Here is an 18,373-nt window from a genome sequence, read left to right as displayed (position 1 = left end):
TTAACGGCTTCTGTGTACATGCGTCACGTAGGAGAGGCTGATGGGTGTGTGGTATGCTGCCCGGGCGGTCCGAGGAGTTTGGGCCTTCAGAGCACGGGGACTTCCTCCACATCTCCATGACCGTCAAGCTCTTCCCTTTCACTGGTTTTGCCCAACATGGACACGCTTTTCTATAGTTGACAACTACACACATTCAACTTTTTGGATGGGAGAGTCAACTGTGAGCGACTACTTGCATGCATGTACTCTATTTCATTTGAGCATAATTCCTCCATGATAGGAGGAAATACTGGTCAGGTAGCATACCTGTCAGTGTGTATGTTTATGAAAGAGACTGTTGTACTTCGTGACGAACAGTGACAGTCTGTTGACATGTGTCCTAACGTTGACTGCTGACCACTTCATAAGTTGTCTCTTGTCTTCTTGTGTTTTGTACGCCGCCTCTTGGCCAAAGGTTATGTGCCTTTTGACCAAGAAGGTTGGATGAATTAATGCTCGGTTTATACAACCAACCAAACACACAAACAAACATCCCACGTAATGTCGATCATCTGAATTCCAAGCATGCTTTACTGTAACTGACCAACAGGGAGCAACAAGGAGCATTTCTGTATCAGGAGCGCCGAAGAAGGACCCAACCCGGAAGCGTCAGTCCGCACACGCCCTTCTCAGACTTTCCCTGTTGCTCCGTATCGACTCAACTTTCCGCTCTTACCCATTATGTCGTCGCGGAAGCGATTTGTGGCTGGCGAAGAGATGGCCAGCGGTGAGGGGGCCGGTGGCAAGTTGAGCAAGGCGGGAAGCGGGAAACGACACATCGCCGCACTCGTCCTGGCGAGGGGCGGAAGCAAAGGGATCCCCCTGAAGAACATTAAGATGCTGGCCGGGGTGCCGCTCATTGGATGGGTCCTCAGAGCAGCGGTGGATTCTGAACTGTTTGACAGGTACGCCCACCTGATATATTGTTGCGATGGTGAAGCTGCGCGCTTTCCGGCATGCTTTGCAGCCCCCGCGACTTGCCAACCGAACTAAAAACTAAAGCCTCGCTCCTTTGGTTGTTTCAGCCTTTTTGTGTATGTGTGTGTGCATACCCAAACAAACGACTTGAGATCAGATGCAGACAGCATCGGTTTGCGTTGGGCTTCAAAAAATATTTTCAGTGAAGCTGATCGGAGATTGGTTGGGTGGCATATCTGTCACAACAAAGGGCGGGATTATCTTGCTGACAACTGAATAAAAGGTCTTATCATCCACAGTGAAATATGCCAGTCATGCAGCCTTGCAGATATTACGGGAGCTTTCGTGTTTCAGCATTTTGCAGTATAGGCAGAACAGTAACGACATTCGGTGCAAAGGCTCCATGGAAGATCAGAACATGATACTCCAGTCTTAAAGGTGTTCCACTGGCTGCAAGTCAGATGTAGAAGAGATATTAAAACTCTGCTACTGATCTATAAATCGCTGAAAGCTTTAGATCCTTGTTAAAGAAATGCCTCTCAAATACAAACACATTAGGGCTCTCAGGTCTGCAAACACATGTCAATTAGTGGAGCCTAGCATTAAAAGCAAACATGGTGAAGCAGCATTTGACTGTTATGCTGGATGGACATGGAACAGGAGTGAAGTCATCCTCAGTTGTGAATGGTTTTATGTCCAGGTTATGAACTATGCTCTTTCAAAGCATTTTAAAAGTCATGTTCTCCAAATCATGTTCTTTGCACTATCTGTTAGTAATTTTATGAAGCTATTACTTATTTTGCTTTTAAATGTCTTCCAATCTTGTTTGTAAATACTTTTGATTTAGCATATTGAGTTAGCTTGTGGATGAAATGAACAATATGGATAAAGTTGCTGTGCCTTGCCCTCGTGTTTTTCATTTTTTAATTTTTTTTAAGTCTGTCCACATTTTGCACATAGTGTTTGGGTGTCAACCGATCATGACAAGATCGAGGAGGTGGCCTTGGCTTGGGGCGCCCAGGTTCACCGCCGGAGTCCGGAAGTCTCCCGAGACTCTTCGTCGTCGCTGGAGACCATGCAGGAGTTTATCCGACTCAATCCACGTACGAAATGGCGGGCTTGGAATATTTTGAGCATCGCTCACCCGGTTGAGCAGAAGCTCTGCGGAAAAGGCACGCTGAGCTGTTTTTCTTTGTTTGCAGAGGTGGACATCGTGTGCCACATCCAGGCCACGTCGCCGTGTCTCCACCCATTCCACCTCAAGGAGGCCTTGGCGTTGATCACCCTGCATGACTACGACTCTGTCTTCTCGGTGGTCCGGAGGCACCAGTTCCGCTGGAAGGAGGTCAAGAAAGGAAGTAGGAGAACCCTGCGCGCCGCGCCACTCCTTCCGCCGCTGTCCTTTCAAAAGTGCTGCTCCTCCCCTCAGGTCGTGAATTGACCAAAGCCTTCAATCTGGACCCATCCAACCGCCCTCGGCGTCAGGACTGGGATGGCGAGCTGTGTGAGAACGGCTCATTCTACATTAACACCAGAGAGCTCATCTTGCAGGGGCACCCGCAGGTGAACTCCAAACAGTTGCTGTGTCGTGGGACTCCTCAGAAGGAATTATGAGAGCGTAAGATTGAACGAGACCTCTGTTGTCCAGAGTGGGAAGGTCTCCTACTACGAGATGCTTCCAGAGTACAGCGTGGACATTGACGTCGACATCGACTGGCCTGTCGCAGAGCAGAGGGTCCTCAGGTAAAAATCAAATCAAGTACTTCCTGTACTGTAGATCAGGCATGTCCAACTCCGTGCACCGTTTCGCAGATACGGCTACTTTGGCCGGGGGACTCTGGAAGTGGTTCGCCTCATGTTCTGTAAAGTGTCGGGATGTTTAACGGACGGAAAGATCTACCTGTCGGCGGGCGGAGACGAGATGATGTCCATCAACAGCCGAGACACCACCGCCATCCGCATGCTGCAGAAAGAGGACGTGGAGGTCGTTTGCACACGGCCCTGCTGAGCAAGCCTCCCGGCTCTTCTCCACTTGACGCGCGCGCTCGTTCACAGGTGGTGCTGTTAACCTCCTCTGAGGACCCGGTGGAGCAGACGTTGGCCGACAAATTGGCCAAGCGGACGGGCTGCCAGGTGATGCGGGTGGAAGCCGAGCCCATCGACGATTTGGCGTCCGCATTGGAGTCCAGGAAGTTGGTTTGGAAGGATGTGGCATACATGGGTAACGCGGCTCTCTGTTCGCATCCCTGTTGACAACTTGAGGAAAACGGCGCATGTACATTTTCCAAGCCGCCCTCCCTGACGTCCTTCCGTCTATGGTCAGGTAACGACGCACCGGATGTGGACTGCCTCAACCTGGCCGGCTTGAGCGCTGTGCCCGCCGACGCGCCGACGGTGGCCATCAACGCGTGCAAGTACACCGGCCGCCACGTGGGCGGCAACGGCGTCGTGCGGGAGTTTGCCGAGCACATTCTGATGCAGAAGGCCAAGGCCAAGTCTCAACTGAAGCAGGACCGCATCAACCGACATTAGATGCTGAAACGTGACTTTTTTTCTTTCTGATTAGAATCGAAGACTGAATCAAGGCTTGCTTGTTACAATCAAGTTTCACTCCGCTTTGTAATTTGTGGTGTCGAAGTTATGAAGCAACCGTGGGCATGTGCTATTCAAGCCCGTCACAATGAAGGATTGAGGTGGCATGCCCACGAAATATGCTAATGCTAGTAGCTAGTAGCTCACCCCCTCCGCACAATCCCTGCATTAAAGTCAGTAATTTCACAAAAATTGAGGGAATTAAAAATTGTTTGCAACAGTAAAAAAAAATCATTTCAGTTACAATCATCAAGTTGTACATTCTCTTTTCTTTTTAAATGCTTGCACGAATGACTTTGAAATAAGACGCCGTTTTAATCGACGGAAGAAATGCAGCAAGAAGAATCAACGTGAAATCAAGTGCGGCGGCGGCGGAACGGGACTTGGTTTGGTTCATTCCGACACCTCGACCGGCGTGATGACGAGCGGCCCGTCGTTCTTTCCGGATCTGTTGGTGCAGGGGCTAAAGAACGGGAAGATGCACTCTGTGAACGTGTCGTTGAACGTATAGATGTGGATTTTGGCGTCCACGTTGTAGAAGGAAACCTGTCCTCGATCAAAGTCGACAAATATTCCAATCTTGTTGGGTCGGAGGTTGAGGTGGACGTCGGTGGACGGTTCGGTGCGAAAGGCGTACTTGTTCCTGAGGGTGGGACATGATGTTTGATTAAAGCGGTTGTACGCTACTCACCCTAAAAAATGTGGGGTGAATTTCAGGACGAACCAAAACTGACAGTTATCTGTGAACTCAACACTGCAGAACATGACTGAATTGGAAAATTGTGAGAGAAAAAAATTTGTTGGCGACTCACACCCAGCGATTGATGAAATGGGGGGGGGGGGGGGGGGCCCTGGTGGCATAATCGGGAAGCAACATTGTGAGCCACCACGCATGGTCGGAGGAAGGACTTGTACTCCGCAATAGCAAACGACTGGTTGCATCCTCTTCCCAAATGAGTTCTCAAAGCCGTGGAGCCACGAGTGACGCAACACATAAAACAAAGAGCTGACTAAGCGGTTTGAGAGGAGGAAATGAATCTGCACGCAAATCGACCGTGACTGATGTGTTCCTTTTGCATGAAAACATGAGCGCGATCCATTTTTAACAAAACAGGTTTACTCAAATGGAACCAAACAATTCTCACCCGTTCCTGTGCCAGATTTTCAATCTTGAAGCACATCAATTTCACAGAGGGAAGAGGCGGAGTTTTAAAACTCCTCATGACAATCCTCAAGGTTATTTTCAACACTTCTATTTGGTTAATAAGACTGGTCAACAAAACTTTTCTTTTTAAAAGAAATATTTTTTAAAGAGATACAAGTAAACTTTGAGATTTTTTTTTTGCACTGACTGAATCACCGTTTTTTTCCTCTAGCACGTCAGATTTTCATAATAATAATGTCATATAGTCATGTATTTCGTAATATTCATGAATTAAGCGTTAGATTCAGAAACAGGAGGATTTTTTTCTTAAATGTCACAGCTATAAATTGTAAAATTTGCATTGCGCAAGCTTATAGAGGTGAAAAGACATTTTTAAAATCAGCATCAAAATTACATTTGAGGACTCAAAGCCAACTTTGATTGAAATTTCCTGTTGACCGGTATAATATACTTGACTTCATGTCCAGCACTTTGTCTGCAGCTGTGGTTGTTTTGAAAGTCCTCTATCAATAAAGTTGAACTGAGTGGATTTTCGGTTCACCTTGAAATCTCCCTCGATAGCACAACATGTAAAACATGTTTTTTTTTTTTGGTGGGGTGGGGGGGGGGGTGAGCAATCTATTTATTAGCTTTACTTGAGTATCCTAATGACTCACTTGTCTCTCAAGCTGAGGAACCAGTATCCATTATTTGGCGTCACGTCAATCTTGCCTTTCCTGTTGATGGATTGTCTGGCCACGCCCAGATCCCAGTCCGTCTTCCCGCCCACTTGGACCTGACCCGGAGGACGCTTTCAGACGCTGCCAATCGTCATGACGGAGAACGTGCGGACTTACCTCCCAGTAGTGTCGCCCGGAGGTGATGGCCTCCCTCCCCAGGACGCACACGACGCGATCAAACCGCTCGACGTTGTCCGGAAGTAGCTGGTGCCGGTCGCCGCACCACACCTGCACAAAGCAGAACAACCACGTGAGGCGGGACGGCTCCTCAAAACCCCGTTCCGGGAGACGGCGTCGACGCCTCACGCTCTTCATGTCGTCGGACAGAAGCAGTCTGGGGTGGGCCGTGTTGCAGTCCAGTGTGACGTCCACTGCGGGCCATGGGAAAAGAAAAGGCGGACGTTAGACTGAGGGGCTGCATGTGATCGAGCGCGTATGCGGCACCGCTTGGTCACCCTACCTGCAAACTCCTGCACCCTTCTCATCCCTGGGGAGAAGCGGACATGTTAGGACGCCACAAGAGCTTGTGTGTGTATATGCTGTATATATATATATATATATATATATATATATACAGCATATATACCAAAGGTGCCAAACTCAAGGCCCGGGGGCCAGATCTGGCCCGCCACATCATTTTATGCTTCTCGCGATAGCAAATCAAACATGTCCACTTCCATGATGCTTGCTAAAATCTCTACCAAAATTAAAAATTCTCATATTTAATACATTACAGACATATTGTAAGTGTTGTCTTGTGATCAAACCCCTCATTCCAGAAACTTAAACAATAGTTGAATAAATCGTTATTATATGGTTTCAGTCATAACGGGAAACGCTAAATAAAATGTGGCCTGCGACAAAAATGAGTTTGACACCCCTGGTACATATAGTTGCCACCAAAAGTATTGGAACGGCAAGGTCAATTCATTTGTTTTTGCTGTAAAGTACACGGAAAACATTTAGTTTTCCGATCAAAAGATGAATACCAGACGAACATTTAGAATTTGAGCGTTTATGTCATGGTAGTACGTCGAGATGTGTTTAGCAACCCACTTTGGAGCAAAAGTATTGGAACGGGGATTATGAAATGAACTTCGAGCAGTGAATGTTTGGTGGCATAACTAAGTTACAATAACCGCATCAAGCCAGCGACCCAAAGACTTCACCAGACCGTTGCAAGCTTCATTTAAAATGCTTTTCCAGGCCTTTACCGCAGCCTCTCTCAGTTCTTGTTTGTTTCTGGAGGTTTCCCCCTTCAGTCTCCTCTTCAGGAGGTGAAATGCAGGCGCTATTGGGTTTAGGTCCAGTGATTGACCTGTCACGTTTTCCCCTTGATAAAGTCCTTTATTGTGTTGGACTTTTGAACTTTTGTCTCATATTCGTCTTTTGATTTGGAACCTAAATGTCTTCAGTACAACAAAAACAAAGGAATTGACCTTGCTGCTCCAATACTTTTGGAGGGGACAGTAAGTATGTGTGTGTGTGTGGACCTGGGCTGTCCAAAGTTAGACCCGAGGCACGTTTTTATGACAATAAAACTTCATATTGTAATAATAAAATAAAACCATGTCACAAAAGTTGAATGCAACAAGATTAACACATGTCGATGTATATATAAAGTTACAAGATATTATACGTCAAAATACATGTAAAAAAATTTCATAAGAAATTGTCACTTTTTTGTTTAAAAATGAATTTGAATATTACCTGAAATCACACTATTTACATATTTTTAAATAATAGAAATAATTTACAAAATTGTGACATGATTTAAAAAAAATCATAAATAAAAAATGTTTTTAGTTGAATGTTACAAAACACCATATTATTCTTAAAGTATATATTTTTAGACATCACACGGATACGGCTTTGTCGGCAATAACCCCAAGCTGAAACTTTTTTTTCGTCCCCATATGCTGATCAACAGCATTTCGAATCAGTTTTAGCTGGTTTCTTAAAACACAAAAGTCCTTCTATTTCTGTATGCGGCCTTCGCTGGAAAAACTTTGGACATCCCTGGCGTATACGGTGCGACACTCACTGGGCTGTGGACGCGCTGGACTGGTCTCCAGTGATGATGTTGATGATGATGATGATTCAGTGAAACCTGAAGAGTTTCAATGAATCAACGGATGAACAGAGCGACATTATTGATGTTTCCAGACCAATTAAATGAAATTGCCTAAGTTCCATGCGGCACACCATTGCGTTACAAAGGCGATGGTAGACCCGCAGCATTGTCATGACAAAATCCCCAACCAGGAAAAAAGGCAGGTGGACTCACCCGTCTCAATGATGCCCCTCAGCTGCTCCTGGAACTTCTCCACCTCGCCTGCCAGCGACCTGTAGATGGCGTTGATCCCCAGATCGCACGTGATGGAAACACCCGACCAATCGTTGGTGGGTAGAGGAGCGGTGACCGTGGCGAAATTCTGGGGCAGAATCAAGTTGGATCATTTTTGACATTGCCTTGATATTCACCTGGAGGTACGAGTATGCTCTTTGTCCTTATCAGTAAGACAACGCGGCGCATCGGGAGAACGACGAGGGCGAACTAGTAGAATGACTGCGCATTACCAGTAACATTTTTTAAACAACAAGTACCCTTTTTAGCTTACCAGGACACATTAAACCTTACTAGTAAACTACTGTGGTGCACTAGAAAAACTACGAGGTACAATAGAAGGCATGTGTCAGTAACTTCCTGCACATTCATAATTTTGCATCACGAGGAACATGCATGTTGGTTGCATTAAAAACTCGCTCACACCTAGGGACAATTTAGAGCATGGGTGTCAAACCCGTTTTTGTCGTGGGCCACATTTTAGTTACCGTTTCCCTTGGAGGGCCATTTTGACTGAAATCATATAAAGAAGTCAAGAATAACGATTTATTCAACTATTGTTTAAGTTGCTGTAATGAGGTGTTTGGCAAGAAGAAAATGCTTACAATATCTCTCTTATTTATTACATGTGAGAATTTGACATTTTGGTCCGTATTTTAGCAAGCATCATGGAAGTTGCCATGTTTGATTTGCCTTCGCGGGCCGCATAAAATGATGTGGCAGGCCAGATCTGGCCCCCGGGCCTTGACTTTGACACCTGTGATTTAGAGCATTCGATTAAGCCTGCCATGAATGTTTTTGGAACGCGGGAGGAAACCGAAGCACCCATACAAAACCCATGCAGGCATGGGGAGAACACGCAAACTCCACACAGGGAAGGCGGAGCCGGGATCGAGCCCTGCACCTCTGCACTGTGAGGTCGATGCGGTACCCACTTGACCACCGGGCCCCCTACATATATATAAATGAAAACAAAAAACATTCTCTTGTTGGCTTGGCATGGGTTCAGAGGTCCAATCCAATGCTGTGTCAACATCAGACAGCCATAGGGACAGGCACACAGAAGGGAGGAAGGGCCAAGGCGATACTCATAATTGAGGACAGAATGCTGAGGTGATTGGCAGGAAAATATTGAGGCAGGAAGGTCTGAGACAGGCAGAGTTGATAACGGGAGATCAATCCAAAGAATAATACTGGAGAGTCTTGCATGAAAGCAAAACAACAATCTGGCCAAGAGTGGCTAGTGAGTTGGCCGTGGCTGACAAGCTGAGAAGCGAGGGGAGAGGGGAACGGAAAAACACTGAGAGCATCCAAGTAAATAACTTGCGACACTCACATGTTGGCATTTCTCTCCTTCATAACCGACACAGGCCCAAAGTTCACCACCTAATCTTCGACTCAAAATCTGTGCTGATCTCATATACAACGTGATGCAACGTCGCCATCTATCGGGATCTGTTAGCGTTAGTCATGACAGCGGTTTCCAAACCTGAAACTCGCAGACGTGCTGGGCGAGACCGTCGTAAATACATTTCGGATAAAGACGTGAATTTCGAGGAGCCCTCAGTAACACAGTTCACCTTGACACCCTGTAGGTGGTCATCCGTGGTCGAGAGTTGCGTGAGAGCGCTCTCCCGCCGCCGCAGTTGTTCCACCTCCTGCTCGAGCTGCCGTATCAAGGCATCCGCCTGGTTCGCCGCCGTCTGCCGGTTGGCCTGCATGACGTTCATCAGCTCCGCCTGCGCTCGCTCGATGGCCGCCGTCAGCGCCGAGAACATGCAGACGCTGCCCATCGTCGCCCGCTCCACCGCCAGCTGGTCCCACACAAAATACCCCAAAGAAACTTCTCAAAACAGACGGACAATTCCCTCCAGTGGAACGGGTCCAAAAACGCGAAGCGCTCGCGTGGCTGACGGACCTCCAGTTGGGATACCGATGAGCGGATATCCTCAATCTTCACGAGTCTTTGTTGGATCATCTCCTGGGTCTGCGCCTCCATCTCTTTGAGCTGGGCCTGCGTAAGCACACACACACGCACACACACACACACACACACAAATACTCTGGCCTATACTGCCCAAACTACAATTTGACCAAAATCAAACACCTGGAAATAACTGCAAGTGTGCCAAGGTCATTCTTCAAACCAGGCCGTTCTCCGTGGCCACACGCATTGCACCATCTAAGAAAAGTGTGTGTTTTGTTCGCCCACCTGCTTGTCCACCCACGCTGCTTCCACCGTCACTGTGTCGTGATCAGGGTGCACCTCGGCCTCACACTCGGGACAGATGCACTCCCCGTCGGTCCGACAGAAAATCTGAAACCAAAGACCGCGATGAGGGTGTCGCCGCCGTCGACACAAAGCGTGCAAACGAGCGTGTTTGGCTACCATGATCCCCCTGTGGTGAATGTCGCAGAGAGGAATGTTGTGGCTGTCCGCCGCCCCGCTCACGGTGAACCTCCTTCGGCCGTACGAGTCGGCCGAGCGGGGTTGGACTTGAGGTGGTCCGCCTGCGCCAATCACTGCAGAGAGCGGACTTTGAACGGGGACTGAAGACGATGCGGCCACAGGGTTCCCGGGGCTGGGTTCGCCACCTTGATTGTCACACATTTGTCAGATCCACATACTATCAAAAGCTCGGACTTACATTTACAACCTAAATTGTAATATTTGTGCGGCCATTGTCACACACACACATTTGAACTCGTAAATTTTGTCACGCGGACTCAATAGCGTCAACTGACCTTGGTCTTCGCTGGTGACTGGCACGCTGGCGTGAGGTCGAGGCAGCTTCCTCGTCAGTTCGTCCAACAATTCGTTCGGCATGGCGCACTGTCGCCCTTTTGCTCCTTTCTTTTCTTTGGCCACGCCTCCTCCTTCTGCCCCGCCCCCAGACATGGACCTGAACTGCTCGGTGATCTCGCGCAGGGTCCGGTTGATCTGGAGATCTGGACGCTTCTGGAAGGTCCTTTTGCACAGAGGACATTGACAAACCTGAGAAGGACACATGTCCAGGCTTGAGTGCACGGCAGGGGATTTGTGGCTCGGGGGATACCTCATGGATCTACCTTGGCCCCATCCCAATATTGGTTGATGCAGGTGACGCAGAAGCTGTGGCCGCACGGCGTTGACGACGGGTTATTGAAGATGTCCAAGCAGATTGAGCACTGGAACTGATCACTTGACAGCAGACTACCATATAAGGACATCCTGCAGAAACACATCATGTGATCAAAATAACCACAGACGCACTCAAATGACAAAGAGCTAAATCTTAAAATGAATTCGAAGGAATACTGGCAGCCTGTGAAAGTAGGCCATGGAGCTCTATGCTCCCTCCTACGTGTTCCAGGCAAGAGACGAGCAGCAGCATTCTGAAACAAGTGGAGACGTTTGAAGGCATGCTGGCTGACTCCAAAGTAAAGTGCACGACCGTAATCCATCCGAGATGTAACGAAGGCCAGGTCTACAGTTTCAAAGTGCTGCTGTGTACGAAAAGGCTTCACCTTTGCCAGCTGCCTGAGGTGAAAAGAACTGCACCTTCCCGCATCGATTCACCGATCCAAATGAAAATCACCGTTCAACTTCTAAACCCACGCTACAGACGATTGTCAAGTGTGCAACTGCAAAGGTGCCCATACACACACATACACACACACACCGCCGCTCCAATCTGATTAGGATGAAACGAAGCTTTTAGGAATGAAGCGGGGTGAGATTTTAATCACATCCTGAAGGCGACATTCTGTACAAAGTCACAGATTTTAATGTGCTGCTGTTGTCATGCTGGTCACCGCCATTCAAAATAACGTTTTGTTTACATTTGTCAGCAGCTCAAAGGTGACAAACAAGACAACACCGTTGCAAGATGACCTAATTAGCCTAAGTCAACAAATTGTCCCGTGACGTCACAAACATTTGGCACTGTTATAGCGGGGCTAGTTAGTCACACAACACTATCAAATGTATTTTGTGATGATTGACCACACCAGCTACAGAATATATTTAAAAAAAAAAAGGATGAATGAATGTACCTGAGAATTTTACTCCATTTTGTTGATATATATTTTCGATAAACTTTCAGGGAATCACTTAAAATCTAGACGAAAGTGATTAGGAATGATTTTAGGAATTGTCAAGTGTTCACAAAAGGCGACTTAAAGTGAAACAAAAGGAATGAAAACGTTTGTGCAGCTCCTTATTTTCAACGACAAATTCCTGTTGGCTCCCTCCCAGCTCTCCTCTTCGCATGAGAACCAGTTCCGAGCGACAAGCGTACATTTCCATTTCCACTTTATTCTATGACACTTTACTGAGGGTCGGAGCGTGTACCTGATTTTCACGGGGTGGTCTTTGGCATCGACGCGGCCCTCGGGGATGTAGGTGGCTCTTCTGGAAGCCCGTCGACAAAGTGAGAAATCAGGGTGTGCGACGACTGTGATTTTCCCCTGCTGCCACGCCCACTCGAGTCTCGGCTTCCCGGCTCAAATGTGGCCGGACTGGTTGAGTTGGGAGAACCGTGCACCTTCCACCTTATTTTGGCCAAAACAATTCCTGTTCTTTCTCTTGCGAGGTAGCTTAGCAAAAACGTCAACAGGTGGCTCTTTCGAGCCTTGGGCAAATGCAGGTCCACATGGTGCACAATTATCTTTTATGGATGGAATATGTCCTTCCTTCCACTTTGTGTGTGAACATTTTTTTTTTCTTCTTAGTGGGACATTCCTTTGGATAACATTTGAGACATTTGTAGCCAGGAAATCCCGCATGAAATATTTACTGTGTGTGTGTGTATGTAGGAAGTCAATGCACGCATCTATTCTACACTTTATTTCTTGTGAAATAACGTTAATTGTACAAGGTTCTAGTTGTGCTCCTGCGTAGTGCAGCTGTGATGGTGCGTTTCTACCACTACTGCTCCTCGAGGGCCTGCACCACAGCGCTCAAAATGGCGGCGACAGCCTTGGCCCCGGGGTCAGGGAGGGTGAGGCGCTCAGCTGCGATGTAGCTGGCGCGGCCCGCCTTGGCTGCGAGGCTGCGTGTCGATTCGGCCCCCACGGCTGCTCTCTGGACACCGGCACAATCTGTTTTTCTTACGTGCTTGCACAACCGCGAGCTTGGGGACGTTTGTTTTGCCGCACCTGAACAGCAGCTTGCAGCACGGTCATCTCTCCGCCAGGGGGCGTGCTGTTGAGTTTCATCAGCTCGTCTACGGCAGGGTAGAGGGCGTCTAACTGTGGTGGGAGAGAGGACAGAAAAACAGTTGGCACAAACCAACAAAAAAAGTGCCACTTCCAAGTGACTCACCATGGTTCTGTCTCCTAAATCAGCACCGCCGTATCTGTTGAAATCAAAATGCATCCAGTTTAGAGTTAATAGTGATCGGATTCTGTCAGGGTCTGTTTCGTTATAGACTAAGTTGAATGAAAGTAGACACGCTGGTAAATTTAGTTAGCTGATGATCGGCACATTGGCCGCACTGGTGTGTTTTACAACACCCACCTTCTCATGGCCTGCATCCCAGCATGCACGGCTTTGGCCCAAGCCGCGGCGTGGCTCCGCCCCCCGGTCATGTGTCCGCTCGCTGCCGTGAGGAACAAACTGTACAACTGTCAAAACACAGTGTGTCAATGTGTGCAAAATCCCCAAAACGAACCACCCAAAAATAAATTTGTATTGAGCAAACTGGAACACTTACAGCTCCTGAAGACCCGCCCATTTTCTCCTGAACCACTGTAGCTAAGGCAGACAGCAGTTGCCCTGGGCAACCGGGGACCACATGACTCTGGAGCCACACCTGAATGGCTGAGGGAGCATTTTTGTCAATGTGCTGCAGCTGTGGTTCTCAAATTGGGGGGTGGGGACCCCAAGGGTGCTGCAAGCCTTAACTTGGGGTTCAAAAAAACAATATGGAATGATGCGGTGTCATTGAAAAAAAAATGCATAACTTAATTTGAGAACAAATTTAATTGTCAATGGGATTATGAGGGCATCCTTGGAAAAATGTCGCTCCTGTCAAAGTGTTAAGACCCAAAAAGTTTGAGAACCTCTGCTTCGTATGCAAGCGCTGTGTGCTTTTTTTTTTTTGGATTGTGGTCACCTTTGGCAGCCTGCGCGTGAGTATTTCCGCAGTCGCCATCCCCAGAAGCACGGTCCAACGCGTTGAGCTCTTCCTGGTATTCCAACAGTGTAGAACACACCTTCTCCAAAACCTTGCGCATCACAGGACTTTGGGGTCCTAGCAGGAGAGAGAAATTCAGCGGAAAGTAAAGGTGGTGGACCCTATGGGTACACCAGGCTAGGTGTAAACAAAAACAGTGCAGCTCAGCTTCTGGGAAATGAACCTTCAGTCAACACATCGTCATGCGCCCCTGCAGTCACTGCGGTCGGGTCTGTGAGGTAGCTGCGGCCGCTCGTACACCCGTTACTGAGGTTGGGCCAGGCGGGGGCGCTGGTCTTGGCATCTCGATAAGAAGGGAAGGAAAACATTGTCAGCTTCAAATGTAGCTGCTCCTGTTGAATACGCTCATTGTGTTGGGATTTCTGCATTGGACAAGTAGGCACATTCCACAATATAACAAAATCTGGCGGGCGCCCAATATAACATAGAATATATGATGTTGAATTTGAAACATAAACAAAGCTTCTTTTTTTTAAAATATATCATTGCCTGTTTTATGTGTTTGTCTTGTGTGTCTTTCCTAACCAAAGAGTCTCAGTATTTCCGGACAGGCCCTCAGCAAAGTCAGTGACATTCCAGCCATCTCCAGTGACGTCATGAAGGATCCGGACATCACCCTGGCAACCTTCATCCCACGATTTTCTGTCAGCATATGGGGACCATAAGTGCTACAGGATTTTTTTGTTTTTGTTTTTTTTTGCTCTTCAGCACGCTGTCAAGTGCAATCATTACCCAGGCATGTGATGGCAGCCCGAGTCACCACGGCCATTTCCAGTCGTGACAGCGCTCCGAGATTGTTCACGCAAACGACAAGCGCGTCACCTGTGTCCGAGAGCGTGTCAAACAAATCACAAACTGGAGGTGCCAACTGTGCGGGATGCCGGGCCTACCCTTCCTCAGGTGCAAGCACGACTGACTCTTTGCGTTGGTCATGTGATCAATCATGGCTGACACCACCTCGTCTGCTTGCGCCACCTGGTGGACAAAAAACAAGAGGTGACATCTACAAAAGATTTGTGCACCTTACCACTCACCTTGGATCTTTTCACGCCAGGCTCCCCGTGGATTCCTGCCAAAGATGGACAGCACTTATCCAAGGAAGTGAAGCTTCTTTTTCGAATTAAAATGGCACAGTTATCTCTAACTACTCACATACTCACCTCCTCTTTATTTTCCCTGCCGAAACTATTTCCAACTGTTATCGTGATACATCTAAACTCAGAAGTGCTTTGAATGGCAGGGGGAGGAGCCAAGTTTAGCCTGAGTTGTTTGCGCAAATTATATATATCTTCCAAATAAAATCAAATGCACGCCATTTATTTATGAAGGTAATGCAAAATGACTTTTTGAGTTTTACATTGTGTGTGGGTATATATTGCACCAATGTTTGGGCAATTACAAAATAAGACATTTTTAGAGGGTGTCAACAACTCTCAAGTTGTTCCCATTCTCACTCCCATGTGAGTGGCGCGGGATAACGCTACATCAATCTCCGTGCTCACCCAGGCCGAGCTCCATGTCTCCTGGAGGAAGCTCAAAAGACGGGCGACAGCCTGGTACGCTGCACGGAGACAGGCTGACTCCCAGTGTACCTGGAATACAATGCAAGCGCTGTTTCCTGCTGACCAACACATGTGCGTCACCTGCCACACGAGCCTCACCTACGCCCTGCAAAACCTCCGCCACCTTGGCAACGACATGGACCAATGAGGAGCCTTCGTCCGCTAAAGCACCTGCCAGCTAAAGGTAAAGTGTCGTTATATCCTCCGATTGTGTTTTTCGACATGCCCGTGTTTTGTTTTTTCACCTTGTGAATGAGAATAGTGCCACACAAGCCCCTCTTCCCGGCCTTACTGGGGCAGGTGAAAGCGCAGTCGTCAGCGACGACCACCATGTCGACATCCACGCCGTGGTTGCGAGCCTGCTCCGCAGCCAGCCCGAAGTTGAGGCGGTCTCCCGTGTAGTTCTTCACGATGAGAAGGACCCCAGATGCTCCTGAATCGTAACAGGCATCATTTAAAACCAGGCCAGTGCTTCTGATTATTTTGAGGACAGCAGAGTGGGGACAACAGCTCATCTTACCTGCGCTGTGCAGGCAAAGAATGGCAGCCAAGATGCTGGCGGGAGGCGGAGATGCAAACACGGCCCCTGCTACTGCTGCTGACAGCATACCAGCACCCACGTAACCTGGACACAATGTTTCAAAAGAAACTGAAGCCACTGCTGGTGTGGGCTGCTCAAGAGGTGTCAGTCGTACCCCCGTGTGCAGGCTCATGTCCCGACCCTCCTCCTGATAAAAGGGCCACTTTGCCTCTGATTTGGTCCAGGTCCGAGCGCAGCACAACCCGGTGGCCCCGCAGCAGAGACAGGCCGCTGGAGGCCCTGACCAGGCCGAAGAGAGCCTCGTCAACGCAGTCCTCTGCAGAGTTGATCAGCTTCTTTTGGGGCTGCATCGCAGAAGAAAAAAATTGTTGTTTTGCCTAATGCGCAACACATGGACTCGAAATTACGACGTTTTGTTTTAGGGTTGGTGCAACAACATCGACCTTTAACGAACAATCATCAGCTCTTTAATTAACAACAGTCCAATGACAAACTGTACTTCACAAATTCTGCATTCTCAGAGACAATTGGTAGGCGACTGTATTCATTCAAAAACGTCTAGATTGCGCAGTTTGTACTTTGCCGTCACAGTTGTTTTGAACATTTCTCTTCGCCACCTTATCTCCACCAGTCAATATTGTGAAATGAACAGCGAATCTAGACCAGCTGTGGCCACATTTTATTTTTTTTACAATGCGAGCTACTTCCAAAACGACAAATTCAAAAAGATCGACCTATTATAAAATTGCAAAACATACATTTATATATAACTATATTGAGGAATGCCTCCTACAACATTTCTCCATCCTGGAATGATTTATTGTGCAGAACGATTGAGTGGCTCACCCGGAATGATGCTTCTGTGGCTGCCTTTGCTTTCGAAGGTGGCTGCATGGAAAATGATTGCTGCCCGGACAATTGAGATTTTAATTCGGCTAACTTTTTCCTTCTCACATCACTTTTGGGAGGGAAGTCAATGTTGTAGTTTTTATGCACAGTCCGAAAATGCCGCTCCACGTTTCCCTTTTTCGGAATAGCGATGTTGGACAGGCAGATGAGGCAAACGCATTTTGAAAATGACATCGTAAAAAAATACTCCTCCTCCCATTCCGCATGGAAGTAGTACGTTTTCCTCTTTTTACTCGGTCCAGCACCCTCACACATTTTATCCCTTCAATTTAATTTCTAAATGAAACGATAACTCACTAGCTTGCAGGGAAGGCACCGTTGTTTGCGCATGCGCATGCCTGTCTGTATGCGTGCGTCATGCGATCGACCCACACCTGCATTCAAGTCATGAAAACAAAACAAACAAACAAAAAAGCTGAAGTCGAAGGGTCAATTCGCTGGAAGAGGTCCTGTGATATTCACTGGTTCAACTCTGGTGAAAGGGCATATTGGTAACGGGCAGTGGTCAGCTTTTTCCCTTCGCCCTGCACACCGATTCCCTCATTGCTCATCATTCACTTAGCACTGCTGTCTGCAAGAGCTTTCCATTAATATTAAAATCAGTCGTGAGGGATTAGATCAAATCACTAACCACAAAAAAACCCCATTATTGAACGTGTATTTTTGTATTGCTTACATTGTCATCCCATTCTCCAGGGGCCACCGACCCTTTTAGTGTGGTTAATTCGATTTGAAAAAGTATGGTCACAAAAAGGGGTGATTAATTGCCAATTTAAAAAATAAGTAGGATGAAAACCTGACGTAATCAAGTAAAAATGTCTGGCCTGGCCTTTAAAGTTTGATATCGTCGTTGGGATACATTGGCTTGTCAAGACATGAATAATCAGCCTCGACGGGTTTTCACCTTACAGGCTGAAGCAATGCAGCTGTGGGTTAAGTTATACAGTGTTGTCAAAGAAAGAAAGTGTGTGTGTGTATATATATATATATATATATATAAAATGAACGAACAAGCTACTCAATAAATGTTTGATTAATTAAAGTAACAAATTAGTGCACAGATCTACAAGTGACCACAAAATTCCATCACAAATTGCAATCGGCTGGTAGATCGCGATCACTGGTCTAGACAGTCTATCACGTGCGAACTTTGAACTTGGCCTGAAAAAAAGTGCTTTTTAAGGCGTCAAAAACTCCGAACAACGAGCATAATCTAACGGGAACGGTTGTATGCTTGAGTCAGGTTCTGGCTCTGTGTCACGATTTTGCCATTCTTACCTCCATGACAAGTTGACAACTTGCTCGAGCGCTCTCCTTCTTAGACCGGCGGGTGACGTCACAGACAGCCGGTTGTCCTCCCGTCAAAACAAAAGCTCAAACTATAAAAATGTTACGAGACCTT

At 47.4% G+C, this 18,373-nt stretch overlaps 3 protein-coding genes across 6 annotated transcripts; 1 reads left to right on the top strand and 2 right to left on the bottom strand.

The window, feature by feature from the left end:
- The first annotated feature begins 498 nt into the window (after nucleotides 1-498).
- Nucleotides 499-3,798, top strand: cmasa (cytidine monophosphate N-acetylneuraminic acid synthetase a). 2 transcript variants are annotated; one of them, XM_086104929.1, is made up of 8 exons: nucleotides 556-944; nucleotides 1,918-2,060; nucleotides 2,160-2,315; nucleotides 2,387-2,520; nucleotides 2,606-2,700; nucleotides 2,770-2,941; nucleotides 3,013-3,178; nucleotides 3,281-3,798. In XM_086104929.1, the coding sequence occupies exons 1-8, from the start codon at nucleotides 721-723 to the stop codon at nucleotides 3,487-3,489; spliced, it is 1,299 nt and encodes a 432-aa protein (XP_085961055.1). In that variant the 5' UTR covers nucleotides 556-720; the 3' UTR covers nucleotides 3,490-3,798. The 2 variants fall into 2 exon arrangements, with proteins under 2 accessions (XP_085961054.1, XP_085961055.1); XM_086104928.1 differs by having other exon boundaries at nucleotides 499-944; nucleotides 1,918-2,315.
- On the bottom strand, nucleotides 1,849-12,269 carry LOC147209192 (E3 ubiquitin-protein ligase TRIM21). Of its 2 annotated transcripts, XM_086104925.1 has the most exons (15): nucleotides 12,114-12,269; nucleotides 10,850-10,991; nucleotides 10,526-10,775; nucleotides 10,170-10,375; nucleotides 9,993-10,097; nucleotides 9,699-9,794; nucleotides 9,361-9,594; nucleotides 7,721-7,868; nucleotides 7,478-7,543; nucleotides 5,894-5,920; nucleotides 5,740-5,804; nucleotides 5,551-5,661; nucleotides 5,371-5,489; nucleotides 2,858-4,192; nucleotides 1,849-2,675 (listed from the first exon to the last, which is right to left on the bottom strand). In XM_086104925.1, exons 2-14 carry the CDS (start codon nucleotides 10,988-10,990, stop codon nucleotides 3,943-3,945), a joined length of 1,818 nt encoding a protein of 605 aa, XP_085961051.1. In that variant the 5' UTR covers nucleotide 10,991; nucleotides 12,114-12,269; the 3' UTR covers nucleotides 1,849-2,675; nucleotides 2,858-3,942. The 2 variants fall into 2 exon arrangements, with proteins under 2 accessions (XP_085961051.1, XP_085961052.1); XM_086104926.1 differs by lacking the exons at nucleotides 1,849-2,675; nucleotides 12,114-12,269 and having other exon boundaries at nucleotides 3,742-4,192; nucleotides 10,526-10,749; nucleotides 10,837-10,985.
- Nucleotides 12,270-12,593: 324 nt separating this feature from the next.
- tkfc (triokinase/FMN cyclase) lies at nucleotides 12,594-18,368 on the bottom strand. 2 transcript variants are annotated; one of them, XM_086104924.1, is made up of 17 exons: nucleotides 18,250-18,368; nucleotides 16,217-16,406; nucleotides 16,042-16,146; nucleotides 15,767-15,954; nucleotides 15,621-15,699; nucleotides 15,462-15,551; nucleotides 14,994-15,028; nucleotides 14,850-14,934; nucleotides 14,692-14,781; nucleotides 14,485-14,601; nucleotides 14,123-14,242; nucleotides 13,879-14,016; nucleotides 13,477-13,583; nucleotides 13,281-13,387; nucleotides 13,086-13,119; nucleotides 12,920-13,012; nucleotides 12,594-12,845 (listed from the first exon to the last, which is right to left on the bottom strand). In XM_086104924.1, exons 1-17 carry the CDS (start codon nucleotides 18,253-18,255, stop codon nucleotides 12,690-12,692), a joined length of 1,740 nt encoding a protein of 579 aa, XP_085961050.1. In that variant the 5' UTR covers nucleotides 18,256-18,368; the 3' UTR covers nucleotides 12,594-12,689. The 2 variants fall into 2 exon arrangements, with proteins under 2 accessions (XP_085961050.1, XP_085961048.1); XM_086104922.1 differs by lacking the exon at nucleotides 18,250-18,368 and adding an exon at nucleotides 16,909-17,999.
- Between the last annotated feature and the right edge of the window lie 5 nt (nucleotides 18,369-18,373).

Source organism: Hippocampus guttulatus, chromosome 2 (genome assembly GCF_054856545.1).
Source record: "Hippocampus guttulatus isolate MCC_2025c chromosome 2, RoL_Hgut_1.0, whole genome shotgun sequence".
NCBI classification, from domain to species: domain Eukaryota; kingdom Metazoa; phylum Chordata; class Actinopteri; order Syngnathiformes; family Syngnathidae; genus Hippocampus; species Hippocampus guttulatus.
Note: the sequence above shows the minus strand (reverse complement) of the source record. Positions and strands in the feature narration are given on the sequence as shown.

What these genes read in the sequence shown, in the direction of transcription:
- tkfc (XM_086104922.1), bottom strand. Translation starts at nt 17,226, where the DNA reads ATGTGTGAGGGTGCTGGACCGAGTAAAAAGAGGAAAACGTACTACTTC. An exon ending in CCACAGAAGCATCATTCCGG is followed by an intron (nt 16,407 to 16,908) that starts GTGAGCCACTCA and finishes TCTGCGATGCAG; the next exon opens with CCCCAAAAGAAGCTGATCAA. An exon ending in CTGGCGTGAAAAGATCCAAG is followed by an intron (nt 14,935 to 14,993) that starts GTGAGTGGTAAG and finishes TTTGTCCACCAG; the next exon opens with GTGGCGCAAGCAGACGAGGT.
- cmasa (XM_086104928.1), top strand. Translation starts at nt 721, where the DNA reads ATGTCGTCGCGGAAGCGATTTGTGGCTGGCGAAGAGATGGCCAGCGGT. An exon ending in TCTTGCAGGGGCACCCGCAG is followed by an intron (nt 2,521 to 2,605) that starts GTGAACTCCAAA and finishes TCTGTTGTCCAG; the next exon opens with AGTGGGAAGGTCTCCTACTA. An exon ending in GCAGAGCAGAGGGTCCTCAG is followed by an intron (nt 2,701 to 2,769) that starts GTAAAAATCAAA and finishes ACCGTTTCGCAG; the next exon opens with ATACGGCTACTTTGGCCGGG.
- LOC147209192 (XM_086104925.1), bottom strand. Translation starts at nt 10,990, where the DNA reads ATGTCCTTATATGGTAGTCTGCTGTCAAGTGATCAGTTCCAGTGCTCA. An exon ending in AATATTGGGATGGGGCCAAG is followed by an intron (nt 10,776 to 10,849) that starts GTAGATCCATGA and finishes TGTCCTTCTCAG; the next exon opens with GTTTGTCAATGTCCTCTGTG. An exon ending in ACCACCTACAGGGTGTCAAG is followed by an intron (nt 7,869 to 9,360) that starts GTGAACTGTGTT and finishes ATTCTGCCCCAG; the next exon opens with AATTTCGCCACGGTCACCGC.